Source organism: Martes martes, assembly GCF_963455335.1.
Source record: "Martes martes genome assembly, chromosome: 5".
Taxonomy (NCBI): Eukaryota; Metazoa; Chordata; class Mammalia; order Carnivora; family Mustelidae; genus Martes; species Martes martes.
In genome coordinates this window covers 61,845,520-61,862,661 of record NC_137892.1, presented here as the reverse complement: position 1 = coordinate 61,862,661, position 17,142 = coordinate 61,845,520, and the positions used below count along the sequence as shown (strand labels likewise).

Sequence of the window (17,142 nt, the reverse complement as noted above, 5' to 3'; positions counted from 1 at the left end):
TTTTCCCCAGAAAATTAAATCTTCTCAATCCTGTAACATTGGTTTTATTTCTCCAGGATGAATTTTTTTTGAAACTTTACCTGGTAAAGTTTGGGGGTAGAGGATGGAGCAATTTTTTTTTTTTTTTTTAATGAACTCTCAGGCTTTTGGATGCTTTAACACTGGTGAAATGTGCCCTATTCTGTGATGACAGCTGGTTGTGTTAACTGACAAGTACTGGGCGCTGTCAGCAGAAAGAAGACTCGATTTTTTTCAGCTTTCTTAATTATGTTTTATTCATCTCTGAGTTTAAGAAGTTAAAAAAATAATTCTGTTTAAATATTATCCATGTAAAACAAATTTCAAAAGCAAGGAGATATGTCTCCTGATTTAAAACTATTTTCAAATTTTTTTTCCCTGATCTTCTCTAAGCAGTATAACCAAAAGAAGAAAGAAAAAAGTGGAAAACTAAAGCCAAAGAGAGCAGCTTCATTTCGTTAAATCAAGTATGAAGATTAAGAGTTAGTTGGCAACTTTTAAAAATTAGAGATCAATTTAAAGAGTTATAACTTGAGAATTCTCTAGCATCTTGTGAGGAGGCCATTTGTGATTCTTCAGGAATTGGTGGCTGCATTCAAGATCATCCAGGTCCTTATTTCTCCTCCTCTGCCATTCCCACCGTGGTGGCTTAGTTTTTGTCACTTATTTTCTTCCTTCACTCTCTCCTTCTTTCTCAGCATTTATTGACCTCCCATTCCATGTGCTAATCATTGGGAATGAAAACAAAAAGAAAGGAAGATGAACTTGTGGCTCCCCCCAAATCAATACAGCATTGTGGGAGCACAGTGTTCTGCAAAAGCAACCTTTAGGGAGTGTGCAAAATGGCGGTGTAGGACCGAGAGGGATAACCATCAGCGAGAGAGAGTTTTTTCATCGATCAAGGGCATGGAGGACATTCTAGAGATAGGGAATGCCACATGAAAAAGCACATAGATGAGAAAGAGTTCAAGGAAAGATGGGGCTTGGGGAGAACAGGCAAGGGCTATAGAGCAGACCCCAGATCCTGAAGGGGCTTCCCTCATTCTGTGGATGGTGAACGAGGCAGACTGAAGCTCTGTTATTTTTGTTGTTCCTTGTTATGTTTATAGCTACCATCTTCCACCACCCTCCAGACATTTTCTAGTTGGCATCACTCCTTGAGTGTTTTTAACCCTTTGGGGGTTACTAGAACCTTTAGGTCTCTTTGTAGACAGTTTCTATCATTTAGTATGCTAAACTTCTGGCCTGGTGACATTCTTTGGGGATCCAGACATATCTGAAGCCATTGGTACAACTGTGAGGAGACCATTTGGATATGTTGGACCAGCAAAAAAAGTCTGCAATCTTAGAAGACAATATGTAAAAATCAAGGCTTACTAAAGAGAAAGAATTCAAATCCATAGTTGACTAAAACAGGTATGCTTTGAACTTACCCACTCAACAAGAAGTCCTTCCTCTTGCATGAGAAAATAAACTTTGTCTTGATCTCACTCTCAAACCTCCTAATTGTTTATCAGATAGAATTATCTACAGTCCGTTTAGATGAAGCAGCAAAGAAAATTTAAAGACGGATTTGTTAGTGAACACGATATAGTAAATCTCTACCAAGCATACTAAATTTATAAGGAAATTAGAGCTCCCTGCTTGAAGTTCTTTTCCCAAATGTCATATACTAAGCATATCTTAATTTTTTTCTTCAGGTCCAATTAGCAGAATTTCTTGACAATTTACAAGAAAAGTCCTTGAGGATTGAAGCCTTTGTTAGTGAGATAGAATCTTTTTTTAATACCATCGAGGTAAGTTACCATATCCATTTTACTTTGGCCTGGTTTGTTCGTGTCTTTACAAGGAAATGATTCTGAGACAGAAGAATCTGAATTAGGGATTGTGTGTGCATATGTGGTTTGCTGCTGTTGGTTTTGTTCCATTAAAAATGAAGGTCTTTAAAGTCTTCCATCTGTGTGTAATCAGTGAAACTACTTCCTTTCTAAGGATAAACGATTTGCCCTTGAAAAGATATATCCATCTATTGGGCGTTAACTATGATAGGGCAAATGCTTGGCATGCTTTATCCAATTTAATCCTTACAATAACCATACAAGACAGGTGTTATTAATAGGGTTCCTATTTTATAGATAAGAAACTGAGAGTTAAGTGTATTTCCCAAGGTCATAATAAGTTGACAGTAAGTTGAGAGCCAAAATCTGAATCAATCTGAGTTCTTATTTGCTCCTGTCCTTTACCAACTAGCTCTGCAGAAATGCTCAAAGCCACTGCCCCGTGTTCCATGCCCAGGACAAATGGGTGTCTCTCGTGGTACCATTGCCTATGATGAGTTCATGCCCTCCTAGCTGCCGGCCCTTGCTCCCTCCGCAGGGAAGGGAGGTGGGGCGCTGTTCTCCATCCATATGCAGAGATGGCCCAGGCATCCTCACTCATCACCCAGGAGTGGCGGATGGGTCCCCTGCAGAAGGCTGCTGCACAGTTTCCCTATCACTAGGGCAACTCTTTGTCCTAGTTTACTTGAGGGGGTTCTGCTCAACTCCTGTTGTAGATCAGTTAATACCTGCTAATTATTTTTAGTATCCTCCACCAAATATCTGTTTGAGTGAGAATGACTAGGCATCTGGATTTGTCCAGGTGGGCAATAAAGTTTCTCTTAACTGTGGTGGAAATCACCCCCTTGCTGGAGAGCCCTTGTGGATGCACCACCCTGTCCAGTATCCAGCTGCTACCTTCCTCATTCTAGGATTTTCATGGAGTGGCGAAAATGGCAATAATGATTGGGGACCTTCATTCACTGTGATGCCCATCTTCAGTTTAAGCCTGCACGAGTGCAAGGGGGCGAGTCTTCCACACAAATCTCTCTCTCTCTCTCTCTTTTTTTTTTTTTTTTTTGGTGTTTCGTTAACTAAATCCTTCCTGATGATACTCTTAGATGGTGAAGTTGACTGCAAAGTGAACTATGGCAAAGAGGGTTGGTAGATTGGAAACTTAGACTGTGCCCATCATCCATGATTCTTTTATCAGGACACCAGAGGTCAATTATTTGAAAGGCTGGTATTTCATTTAAGAGAAAAGAAAAGAAAAAAGACGTGAAAACAAAACTTCTTGTTTCATTCAGAAATGGGGTTTTTTTGTTTGTTTTATTTATATTTTAGGAAAACTGTAGTAAAAACGAGAAAAAGCTAGAGGAACAGAATGAGGAGATGATGAAGAAGGTTTTAGCACAGTATGACGAGAAGGCCCAGAGCTTTGAGGAAGTGAAGAAAAGGAAGATGGAGTTCCTGCATGACCAGATGGTCCGCTTTCTGCAGAGCATGGACATGGCCAAAGACACCTTGGAGAGCATTGTGAGAGAAGCAGAGGAGCTTGATGAGACCGTTTTCCTGACTGTAAGCACCAGTTAAGACAGGACCAGACACCCTGCATCTGTTTTCCTCACCTAAGTCTATACTTTGGAATTCACCTTTCAATATTTCCCAAGATCATTTATATTTCTCCATAGGGTTTATATAATATAATTCTGATACTTAAAAATGATTAGGGCATGCCTGATGCCTATGGAAAAGGCCCAAAAAATCCTTAAAGTCTTTTTTTTTTTTTTTTAGAAGATTTTATTTACTTGTCAGAGATGGAGAAAGCACAAGCTGGGGGAGCAGGTAGGGGGAGAAGCCAACTCCCTACTGAGCAGGGAGCCTGATTCGGGGACTTGATCCCAGGACTCCGGGATCATGACCTGAGACGAAGGCAGCTATTTAACCAACTGAGCCACCCAGGCATCCCAAATCCTTAGAGTCTTACCACCCAGCTAAAGGACACATGGGAGTCAGGTTAGGATGATCCATTCACTGTCACATGGATTGGTCACCTTCTAAGGGGGAAGGAAAGCAGCCTGAAAACCTCACTTGGGCTGTGCTTTCCCTTTGGGTACCAGCCTAATCTCCAGTGTCTGGCGTCTCATGCTGGCCTCTGGGCCTAGCCTCTCCACCCCTACTCCCTAATCTGAAGTGCCATCTCAGAGGGATCATTCCCTCCAGGCTTCATCAGGTGGCTGGGGGTAACATTCCAGTACACTTGCAGCATGCCAAAGGACGACATAATGTGATGCCTCTCTCAGGTAACACATTGATGTTCTTACAAGGGTCTTACTAGGGACCAGATTCCCTAATTCAAACATATCTTATGGACCGAGAGTCCCTTGGGTGATCCTCAAATGGTGCCAACAGAGACAGCTCTTTGCTCTCTTTCTTCTCTAGAACATTCAGGAAGATACTGGTTCTGCATGGAACCTGATTTAAGCAGGAGAAGTGTAGGCCAGCCCCGCACCTAATCGTCCCACTGGAGGAAAGCACCATCTTATGATGAGCGGGGACCTCCCTTTCAAAGCTCCCCAGTCCTCCCACTCTCTAGTAAAGTCTGGAGATAGAACAAGGCAAAATGGAATAATGTTAGGCTTCTGATTTGGAGATCCTTCCAGCCAGGACAAATCTGAGTGAGGTGGACAGGGCAACCTCAAGAGAGAATGAAAATCATTCATTCGCTTTATACTTAAGGCAAAGCATTGGTCTTTTAAAACGGGGCATCTCTTGTGAAGTCTAACATTAATGAGGTTCTTTGTGTTCCCTAAGAACCTTGCTTTTGTTTAATAAGAATATTTTCTTCCTAGGACAAATTGTAAAAAAGAAAGCATTTTTTTTTTCTGCTTAGAAAAGTAATATGTATCCATTTTAGAAAATTTAGAAAATACAGAAAAGCACAGAGAAGGTGTCACCTGGAGATAATTACTGATTACATTTTAGGTATATACCTCACACTGAACAAATGTAAGTCCTTTTTCTTGCTTCGGAGAATTCTATTCTGGAAGCCAAGCCACTTGCTAATGAGTAGAGAAGAGCAGCATAAGAATTCATTGCTGGCTTTGCTTATCATAGAGAGCAGAGCAGAACTGGAAACTAAAGCCCCCTCCATTCCTGCCCAATCCCCGTACCCCTTCTGAGCATTGATTTCCTTGCTGCTGGGGCTGTAGCCATCCAGAAAGAAACAGCCTCCAGGAAGCTAAAAAGTTATGCGTTTAGAACATGCATAATCTTAACGCTCTTGGTTGGTTTTTCTTTTTGTTGTTAATTAGTCTCTCTCTCTCTCTCCCTCTCTCTCCTCTTTTCATTCCCTCATAAGTCGTTTGAGGAAATCAATGAAAGGTATATAAAACATGGCACAATGTAGTGGCGACTGAGAATAGCATGGCTGTATGCTTTATTTTTAATATTTTGATGCTTTCTAGAAAATGAGCTGCCAATTAAAAAATACATAAATTTACTGAGCTACTGTATTTTCACTTTTAGACACTGTGCTTTTAAAAGCTAAACGACAGCTTTGAAAGAAAATTGCATGTGCTTTAGTTAAATAACAATTATCATAATGTAGATTTTTAACTGCTTCCTTTAGATGTGTTCTGTATTTTCAGCCTAATCTGGACCATCTTCCCTGTCATTGCATACAGAACATTGTGTAGATGCTTAGACTTATTGGCTAAATATGAACATTTGAAAGAATCATTCATTTTTGCTTTGAGTAATTTTACGACTTATATAATCTTAATGGAATGTTCTCTCATTTTCTCTTCAAAAGATAGGCATGCATTTATCTTTTTGCTCAGCTAATCTAAGTGAATCTTCCTCTTTTGATTATGTTTTGTCTTTGTTGCTGTTGTTAACACTCAATCCTAGGGAAATTTGTCATTATCTTAAAAGGCAAAACACTCAACAAGAAACTAGGAAATGTTGTCTATAAAAACACATACCATCAGATCTATATTTATCTTCTGGAGCATCTGATTTTGAACTACTCATACTGATCTGACACGTTTTCCGTTTTGCCTCAGAGCAAGACTTGAGGTCCTTCTTACTAGTTGAGCTTAATGTTCTTATCATTTTTACCCCTTTCATGTAAATTTTTAAAACTGTTAATTGTAAAGTTATAAAATTGTGAGCTTCACAATGCCACATTGTGAGAGCGCATAAAGCAAAATAAAAAATTTGTATTTGTGATACACTAAAATACAGAAACCTGATTTTTTTAGAGAATGAAAACTGCACAGATAAATCCTGTTTACCCTTAAAAACGATCTGTTAAACAGAATATTGTTGATAAGTTTTAAGAAAATAACTTGTATATTAATATTGGCATTAATCAATAAGGGTTTTATTACAGCAGCTCTCTCATAAATCAGATTACCCAGGGAGCTTTAAAAAGTGCTGACACCTGAGTCTTGCCTCTTGAGATTCTGGTTTAATTGGTCTGGGAAATGGCCTGGGCATTCTTTAAGCTTCCGAGGTGATTTTAATGGGCAGACAGAGTTGAGAACCTTTGGTTTCTAAGGGTCTGTCCTCTGGCCCAGTGGTTCCTCAGACTGGCTATGCCTGAAATACTGGGGCAGTTTGTTAAGCCCAAGTCCCCGGAGCCTCAGCTCAGATCCCAGAGGGGACTCCAAGGTGGGACGAGGGCTCTCCATGTTTGCCAGTTCTCACACAGGAGACCAAGGCTCACGAGGCAGGCCCAGAAGCTCAGAGCCAGGCTTTGCCCCCGTTTTTTTTTTGTTGTTGTTTTGTTTTGTTTTGTTTTGTTTTTTTAATTATACATTTCTCTAAGTATTAATGATTTGTATTTTCATTTAAAAAATATATGGATTCATAGTGCCATTTGATATATACTGGACAGTGTAGATAGATGCATTATTTGCTTATTTGTACTTCATCTACTCATGGAACGTACTGATTGATTGGCAGGAAAATTTGGTGAACAAAAAATTGCACATGCTTGTCCCTTAAGAAATGCTGCAGTACATTTTTTTTCTCCACCTTAGAGTATTAACTTGCTAATATGAATTGGCATTCGTTTAATTCTAAATACCATTTCTTTGGTTTCATGCTTGAACTTGTTCATCCGTGTGTCATTTTACTTCATTATTATTTCATTGTCCATTTGACAATGAATTAATCTCTGCTAAAGCTGCATGCGACCTCAAGGAGAGTACCCTTGGGATAACCATTATTTTCTGTGAAGAAAAAAGACAATAAAATTTGGGACTTGGGATTTAATGAAAGCCGTGTTAGACAAGGGCACACACACACACACACACACACACACACACACACGTGGTGAATCTTGATTATTTCACCAAAAGGAAGGCTTTTGTGTCCTTCTTTTAAAGACAACTTCTACCGCACAGTCTCAATGTTATTAATGTTCCTTTCCGTGAGAAGTGCTTATTATCTAGTTGATTTTTTTTTACCTTGTTTCTTTTTTTCCCCCGCTTCATATATGTCTAAAGACAGTGCTTGTCTATTTAATGATTTTTCTCAACACTGAAAATGCTTAAATTAAGGAATGCTGTCAAGCATATTTAGACTCAATATTTGCATATTTTGAAAAACACACTTGCTTAGAAAATGCTGGTCTGTTAAAAAGGGCCATTTTTTTTCTCCCTCCGGTTTGCTTTTTTGTATTATAATAATGAAAAAGAAGGAGAATACCAATCATTATAGGACCTGCTTTTAAAAAGATGTTCACTTGCCCTTTCATATACTGATGTTGAAATTGAACAGGTCAGTGTGTAGGGGAAAACTCAAACATTTTATTGGTGGTATCTACAACCAGAACTTTTGTGTTTCAGAAATTCTTCTGTCTAGTCAGTGATGTGTGTTGACTGGGCTTAGTATATGTAGTAGTCAGCATTATTTATTAATTTGGAACCTGTCATCTCCAGCCTATGAGCCCCCAAAGCCTTCATTTAGGCCCTTGGTGTCTTCCCTCAACCAGAGCTCCCAACCCACCTCATTATGCCTCTGGTCTGCATATTTGCTTTGATCCTTTCTCACACTCCTGCCCGCATATTCTTACTTCTGTGGCTCTCTTTACCTTACAAGATAAAATGGAAGCTCTTGGTGAATATGAAAGCTCTTCATAAACCTCCTTTCCATTTGTTCTCTGTCTCCATTCCCCAGTTCTCAAGGCACTGGCAGGCCCCTTGGGCCCTCAGATGTGCCACACTCTCTCACAGCTCCGTGCCTTTATTCAAACCATTCTTCGGTTTGCAACACTCTTCCTTCCTTTCCTGCCTCAGGAACTCCTACTCATTCTTTAAGAAGCAGCCCCAATGTCACCTCTCTTGGAAGCCACTACTGGACCCATCTCTCCCAAATCAGATGATAGTAAAGTTTATTATTCCTAACACTAGTAAGTATAGTGGCTATTCCTTAAATATTTCAGTTACATTTTATAATCTTCTCTCCTCGCACTGATGAAAACATTTTACCACACCTGAGATCCTGATATTCTCCACAAGTGAAATCATCCTCTCCTCATTAAAAATTCATTAAATGCCTGCTGTGTGCGAAGTAACACAGTACAATACGGTGGTGAACAAAACAAAGTCCTCTCCTGCCTGAGACTATATTCTGGTGAAATAGAAAGACAAAAACAAATAGGTTGTGATAAGTTTGAGAAAGTAAAATTTAACAGAAGTAAGGATATTAGGGACACATAGTGCTGTGTGAGTAGTGTACTCAGGGCTTGCCTCTCTGAGGATCTGACATTTGAACAGAGATCTAGGTTAAGTGAGGAAGGAACCATATGATATTTAGGAGAATAAAGTTCCAACAGACAGTGCAAAGGCTTGGAGGTGGGTCTGCGCCGCCCAAACCAAAAAGTCCAGGCTAATGAAGCTGATGGAGTTCCTCAAAGCTTCCTTAATTGCTGGAATAATTCTTGTCCTCTGTGAGACAGGTGCCCAAAGGAGAGCTCCTAACCAAATTTTAGGCCTCTCGTGCTAAAATGAAATGCTTCTGCAATCTCTCCTTCCCTTTTTCCTCTTCGAAGTTAACCTGTTTGTTTTGTTTTGTTTTGTCTTGTTTTGTTTTGTTTTGTTTTAAAGTCCAGTTTGCACCTGGATACAAATGCTAAGAGTTAGCATCCCTCCTAAAAGGGTCAGGAGTATATAAAAGCTGTTGATTTATAAACTGTGGTTTGTTTAGTCTTTCAAGAATTTAGAGACTTCATCCTCCTTCACTGCTGTATCCCCAGTACCCAGAGCAGTGCCTGGCACATAGTAGGTGAACATAGTTTTTGAAAGATTAAGTAACGAGGAGTGTAGTTGGGAGGGTTGAGAAAAGCAAGGACATCAAAGAGTGTGTGAATTTCCAGACGGGCTCACAACCTTTATATCCTTCAGGAAATAAAGAAAAAAATAGTCATTAAAATATAGTAAATTTCAGGACTAACTTTACAGATGCAAAATTGAGACTGTGTAGTTTGATGGTGTCTATTCAGAGCTCAGAATAGAGACATGGAATTTCTAATATTAACCCATTACATGAAAGAATCCTAAGAATAAATAGATTTTAGACCTATCTTTCTAGACTTCAAAACAGTTTAACTCCTGTTTGGCTACAGTACCTCACAAAATCCACCACCACCACCACTAACAACAACAACCTCATTTTAAGCAAATGTTTCTAGCTTTCCTTCTGTACGTTAATAATTTCTTAACTTACAAAGAAATGTTTTCCCCCGATAGGTTGCTTTCTGCAATGGAGAGCACTGCTTCTTTAGAGAAAATGCCTGCTGCGTTTTCACTTTTTGAACATTATGATGACAGCTCAGCAAGAAGTGACCAGATGTTAAAACAAGTGGCTGGTAGGAATTTTAATATGTTAATTACCTTGATGAAATTTGGCAGTGTTTCCTTGTTCGTTTTGTATAAGTTTTTAAATTAAAGTATAGTTGACAATGTTATATTAGTTTCAGACAAACAACATAATAATTAAAAAATTCTGTACAGTAAAGCTGTGCTCACCAGGGTAAGTGTGGTTACCATCGTCACCGTACAACGTTATTACAGTGTTAGTGGCTCTATTCCCTATGCTGTACTTCTCATTTGGGTGACTTACTGATTTTATAACTGGAAGTCTGTACCTCTTAATCCCCTTCACCTATTTCACCCATTCCTCAAGTCCCCTCCCCTCTGGCAACCACCAATTTGTTCTCTGTATTTATGATTCTGTTTCTGTTTTTATTTGCTTGTTCATTTGTTCTGTTTCTTAGATTCCACATGTAAGTGAAATTGCATGGTATTTGTCTTTTTCTAAATTATTTCACTTAGCATATTACCTCCCAATTCCATCCATGTCCTTGCAGATGGAAAGATTTTGTTCTTTTCTATGGCTGGGTACCCAGTGGTGGAATTCCTGGATTGTATGGTATTTCCGGTTTTGATTTTTTGAGGAAACTCCATGCTGTTTTCCACAGTGGCTGCACCTGCTTGCATTCCCACCAACAGTGCCCACCAATATCCACAATCTCTACATTCTTGCCAATATTTTTGTTTGTTTGTTTTGTTTTGTTTTTTTTTCCCTTTTTCATACTAGCCATCCTGACAGGTGTAAGGTGATATCTCATTCTGGTTTTAATTTACATCAGTGATGTTGAGCATCTTTTCATATGTCTGTTGGCCATCTGGATGTCTTCTTTGGAAAAACTATTCATGTCCTCTGCTCATTTTTTAGCTGAATGATTTGTGGTTTTCGGTGTTGATTTGTGTAAGTTCTTTATAAGTTTTGGATATTAACCCCTTAGATACATTATTTGCAAATATCTTCTCCCATTCTGTAGATTGCCTTTCTGTTTGGTTGCTTGTTTCCTTCATGGGACAAAGGCTTTTTATTTGAGTATAATCCCAATAGTTTATTTTTCCTTTTATTTCCCTTGTAAAGTTTTTATATGTAAGAAGATATAACTGGGGAAAAAAACCCTTCTTAGTTGTAAAAATTAAAAGCCAGATTCCACATCAAAGCACAAGACTAACATACCATTTCAGTTATAATCTGCATTTCCATCTGAAGCTCTGCGACTGTCCTGGGATACCAAGGAGTTAGGAGGAAGCAGCAATGGAACCAAAGGGTCTCATCTTTTTTTGTTTTCTCTTTGTAAAACAGCATTTCCCTCTCTGTCTTCTAGAGATTATTTGCTTCACACCAGCAGTCAGTTATAGAAGGAAAAAGAAATCAAATATTTTCATATGTCTTGAACAGATTTTTTCTTATGAGTGGTTTTTCCCCTCTCCAACTGAGTTCCCCACCCCCCTTTTCCCATACTAAACAGATTAGCTTAGAGAACTAATAGCTCAGCATCACACTCTGTGGCCAGGAGCCTCCTACTCAGCTGTCAGAAGCATCCTGCCGACTCTTCAAAATATTTTTTAATGTGCTATTTTAACAAACAAGACAATGAAGCTTATTTAGATTTCTCAAAGCTGCTATGTTTCAGTGAAGTTATCAAGTTTCACTTACTGTAAAATGTACTCTGCTATCTTCCTTAAAAAATGCTATTTCCAAACCACCTGAGAGACAACTGCTATTTTTACGTTGACAATTAATTTTCACTCCTGTAAGAAGAATTCTAGTTTGGTAAAAGGCTTTTCAGGGGTCACCCACCAACCTTAGAGAAAGTGAGAAACTCAGTCATTTATCGTAAGAGATTTTTCTCTATAAATGTGTCAAAACCAAAGGGTGGTTTTTATAACATTTTTAAGAGGCATTTAAATTGAGAGGTGATTGGAGACTAAGAAATTCTGATGAACAGAGTAGGTTGTTTGCTTTTAAGGGATTCGTTATATGCTGTTGTTCATTTAGAAGGATATGCTTTTGAATATCTGACAGGCAAAATGAGAGGACATTCTATATATTTGAGAGGCCACAGGGTTAAATTGTCACCAAGTGTTAATGATTCATTCAGAAATAGGGCGCCTGGGACTCCTGGGAGTTCCGAGCTGTTTATAGGGAGACTGATTTCTGTGAGGCAAACGCCACACGTGGTATGGCTGCTTCATGGAATTGGAGCCCAGGGCGCTGACTTGCTCTTAAATAGTTTTTGTTCATTTTTGACCAGTAAACCCTCTCAGATATAAAATCCTTCCCCGGTACAAGAAAAGTTAATCTGACCACTGCCAACACTAATCAGAAATTCTAAGGAAAGGCTGTGACTTTTCTACTGAGGCGTGGAACAGCCCCTAGCAACTATTACACACTCACGTGATTATTATTACTCATTTATTTTTACTCATTAATTTTACTCATTTACTATTATTATTACTCATGTTATTATTCCCATTTGACAGGTGAGGAAACAGAGGGAACAGAAAATTGTCTCATCTATTGCCCTAGATACACAGCTACTTGAGGGTGCGGGGTCAGGGGTTAGGGAGCAGTTCGACTTCAGGGTCTCTGCACTTGAATCCCTGCCCCACCACAGACGGGCAGAATGCATTGCTGCGAAAGGACGGATAACCAGAGATAAGTAACATCCAAGGCTTCCCTTGACTTTGGCTCCTATGGACTTGGTTTTGATTTTTTTTTTTTTTTTTGGAAATTGTGGTAAAATACACGCTAACGTAAAACTTACATCTTAACCACTTTGAGGTGTACAATTCAGTGGTATTAAGTGCATTCACATTCTCAGATAACCGTCACCAGTATCTGTCTCCCAGATTCTTTTCATCCTGTGAAACTGAAACTCTGTGCCTGTTGAACAATGTCTCCCCAACCCCTGGCTCCCCAGCCTCTGGCGACCACCATTCTACTTCCTGTCTCTCTGAATTTAACTACTCTCAGTCCCTTCTATAAGTGGAGTCATACGGTATTTGTCTTAGTGTCACGTCCTCAAGGTTCATCCATGTTGTGGCACATGTCACAACGGCCTTCCTTCCCCCCCACTCCCCAAGGCTGAATAATGTCTTATTGTATGTCTATACTGCATTTTGCTGATCTGTTCACCCACTGATGTTCTTTGCTTCTACATTTTGGCTATTGTGAATCGTGCTGCTCTTCTGGGAACACAGCTAGATGGAGTGGGGATCTATCTGGCCACACAAGTCCTGAAGTCCAAGTTGATCTGATGCTTAACTGAGTGTGACTGTTCTTCATGGTCGCACTCCTTCAGGTAGAGGGAATCCGTGGTATGATTTCTCTGTCCAATTTCTTAGCCTCCCAGAAAGAAGCCTTAAAATCCCGTTTTGTTTTTTTTGGGGGGGGGCATTACTCCTTTGCAAGTTTATTCCTATAGAACTGTAAACAGAGTTGCTAACATATGAAATCTGACTCCCTGATATTCTGCCACACAGGAACTGCAAACCTAACCATTATCGTTGGATTGCATCTATGGAATATTCTTAATCTCTTTTTAATTTTGGAATGCTTTGTAAAGTGAAAGTGCTTCCTGTTTTTGAAAAGATGTTTTAACTGTAATAATTTTGGGGAAAGGAGCACATGAGGTGCAAAATCACTCCTAGCCCACATGTTTTGCTTAATTCCCTACAACCACTTCCTTCTTAAAATTTGGTGATTTAGGGGGGAGTCCATATCACTTTTTAAGTTTGTTGAGCTACCTGAGAGAGAGAGAGAGAGAGAGATTTTTGGAAACATGTTGCCGCTTTTAAAAGCAGATATAGCTCAATGTAAAAGTCACAGGAAAAAAGAAAGGGAAATTTTCATCATTCATGCCTCAGGGAGTTTGGCACTGTTTCAAAGACGATTGACAATAGTTGAAGTATTCTGCCTGGCTCTTCAGTAAACCTGGGCAGCATGAAAATACACTGAACTGCATTTATCTGGATAGAATCCTTTAGAATGTGACACTGATTTCCTGCAGGGAAGACAAACAGGAAAGTCAAAGACAGTGTGAGGGTCTCTGAACCATTATCATTCCGTGGGGAGGTGCTCTGATAGGCAGGCTCCTGAGGTTATCAAGCAGCCTGCTCAGCATGTCTTACCTTGGTAGTCCCTCTGTGATTTACCAGATGATGGATCCGCAGTTCATCTCCCATCTTCACGAACTTCCCTCCCTTTTCTGTGCTCTTGCCAAGGCCGATTCGCCTTTTGAAACTTTAGCACTGGTTATGTGTCAGACAATCTGCTAAGCACTAAATGTACATATGCTGCTTACAACAAATGTGTTGGAAATGGTATTATTATTGTTGTTGTTTTCCCATTTCAAAGATGGGGAAACCAAGGCTAAGTTAACACAGCTATTCATTGGGGGATCTGGCTTTTTTTTTTTTTTTTTTTAGTATTAGAAATGATTTATTATATTTCTATATACCAACAAAAAACTAGAAAATAATTAAAAACAATACCATTGAAATAGCATCAAAAAACATAAAATATTTAGGAAAACATTTAATAAAAGATGTGGAGGACCTCTACACTGAAATCTATAATACATTACTGAGAAAAATTATAGACATAAGTAAATGGATAGGTAATACTATGGGATAGGGCCCAGGAATTGTCAAAATACCCCCAGGATGGTTTGAAACTGGGTCCTGGTTAAAGAACAGGATAGAATGGGTTTTTAATTCTCCCATATAGTATTTTTTTATTTTTTATTTTTTAATAAACATATAATGTATTTTTAGCCCCAGGAGTACAGGTCTGTGAATCGCCAGGTTTACACACTTCACAGCACTCACCACAGCACATACCCTCCCCAATGTCCATAACCCTACCACCCTTTCCCGACCCTCCTCCCTCCAGCAACCCTCAGTTTGTTTTGTGATATTAAGAGTCTCTGATGGTTTGTCTCCCTCCCGATCCTATCTTGTTTCATTTATTCTTTTCCTACCCACCAAACCCCCCACGTTGCATCTCCACTTCCTCATATAAGGGAGATCATATGACAGTTGTCTTTCTCCAATTGACTTATTTCGCTAAGCATAATACCTTCTAGTTCCATCCACGTCATCGCGAATGGCAAGATTTCATTTCTTTTGATGGCTGCATAGTATTCCATTTTATATATATATACCACATCTTCTTTATCCATTCATCCGTTGATGGACATCTAGGTTCTTTCCATAGTTTGGCTATTGTGGACATTGCTGCTATAAACATTCGGGTTCACGTGCCCCTTCAGATCACTATGTTTGTATCTTTAGGGTAAATACCCAATAGTGCAATTGCTGGGTCATAGGGTAGCTCTATTTTCAACTTGTTGAGGAACCTCCATGCTGTTTTCCAGAGTGGTTGCACCAGCTTGCATTCCCACCAACAGTGTAGGAGGGTTCCCCTTTCTCCGCAGGGGATCTGGCATTTAACCTCAGGCTGGTGTCTCTGCTTGAAGCCCATGATCTTGACCACCCTCTTATCCTGCTCCTCACTTTTCATAACTCTGTATTTCCTCAGCTCTTATCTCTTTTTTGAATCTTTCCAGTTTGCCTCCTTTTGTTCCATTCTTTAGACTCATTTCTTATTTTTTCTTTTCTTTTTTTAATCTTCTTGTTGAACTAAACTTTGTTTTCTTTTCCTTTGGTGTTAACTTTTCATAAAGTAATCTCATAAAATTTGGCCTATAGTATTTTAGTAAGTTTATCTCTCAGGAAATGTTGATTGGAAAAAATAATCATGAAAACAAATGTAAAAGCATGACATCTTTTCAACTATAGGAATAACCTTTTCCTCTAATTTGTAAATTTAATATTCAGTGCTTCATTGAAAATATTCAGTGCTTTTGTATCTTAAAAATGTGGTAAGAGAGTTGTGTTCGAGCTTGATTTATGGCATTGTACATACTATTAATGTTCAATATGCATAATGTAAACTTTAAAAATCTCTTTGAAGACACTTGAGGATACTGTCCAAATTTGAAATTCAGAAAAATAGAGTTCTATCAGACATCTAAACCTTACCTTTGCATGAGTTAATAGGGTACTTTTTCTCCTATGCAGTTTTTATATTTTGTTTATTTTTTTTTTAAAGATTCATTGGTAGAGTCATGTTAGAAAGAGAAAATGGGATAGTAATTTCACAAAGGGTATTTTGATATTTTATTCACACCAGTCTTTTTTCAGCTTTGAGGATGCAGCAACTGGTTCCAAAAGGGCTTTATTTGTCTCTGTTCTGAATATAGACTCTATTTATGTAAAAGGAAACAACAGTGGTTATGTAGCAAAGCAACTCAAGTTTTCATTTTGAAGGAAAATCAAATCATTTGATGCATCCTCTCACCTGTGTAAGTTTATTATTCTGAATATCGGACTACAGAAGAGTATTACCAAGTGATCACAGTTTGGGGGTCTATGTTTATTTCTCCGTGTCAATAAGCATGCCTATACAAATGCATAAAAAACACACTTTAATGTCACAGTGGTTACATCCAGAGAATGTGCTTGGGTGGGTGTTGTGGAGAACAAGGGAGCCTTTCCATTTTTACTCCATGTATTTCTGTATTGTTTGATGTTTCTCAACATACATAAGTGACTTCTGCAAAATGAAAATGAATCAATGAGTAAAAACAGCATTGGTGGTAATAAATCTTGCTTTTATTCCAGTTCCCCAGCCTCCTAGATTAGAACCTCAGGAACCCAATTCTGCCACCAGCACCACAATTGCAGTTTATTGGAGCATGAGCAAGGAAGATGTCATTGACTCATTCCAGGTGTACTGCATGGAGGAGCCCCAGGATGACCAAGAAGTAAACGGTAGGATTGGTAACACAGATACAGATACAGGTGTCTGTTTCTGCATCTTAATAGGAAGGATTTAAAGGTACCCGTATTGCCACAAAGCACTTATAGCCACATATACAAACCACAACAAGAAACCAACGACCATATAAGCAAACATAAAACAGCTAAGCAAAAACTGGAAATCCGAATTAAGGAAAAGAAAATGCAGAAACACCATAACGGTCAAAGTTGATATTGTAATTGAGTTTCAGATTTGGCTTTGAGCTCTCAGGATAGCAGGACAACTAAAAGTCTCATTTTCAGAAAGGTGATAACATACCAGCCCTTCAGGGAGAACAAGTCTCAATCAGTACTTGAGTCTAAAAGAAAGTATAATATGTATCAATTTGCAGAGGAGAAATGAGCTGTATACAGGACAGAAATGAGTTGTATACAGAGGAATGAGCTGCAATAAAGGATTATTACGTCCAAAATAATTTTAACGCAAAAGCAGTATTGATGTCATGGTTGGCGGCTTCTCGGATCCACCTTAATAAAAGCTGCAAACAAACCATAAAGCTTTGTTTAGGGTACACAGATCTCAAGGTGTGGGCCGTGAGTAGTCT

General features: G+C 38.9%; 1 protein-coding gene across 1 annotated transcript in view; it reads left to right on the top strand.

The window, feature by feature from the left end:
• Positions 1-17,142, top strand: part of CMYA5 (cardiomyopathy associated 5) — a 92,386-nt gene that overhangs the window by 46,363 nt on the left and 28,881 nt on the right. Inside the window, exons 4-8 of the mRNA XM_080804709.1 lie at positions 1,719-1,814; positions 3,180-3,413; positions 5,197-5,219; positions 9,596-9,714; positions 16,400-16,549. Coding sequence (XP_080660835.1) covers positions 1,719-1,814; positions 3,180-3,413; positions 5,197-5,219; positions 9,596-9,714; positions 16,400-16,549 — 622 coding nt within the window. The remainder of the gene's footprint in view (positions 1-1,718; positions 1,815-3,179; positions 3,414-5,196; positions 5,220-9,595; positions 9,715-16,399; positions 16,550-17,142) is intronic.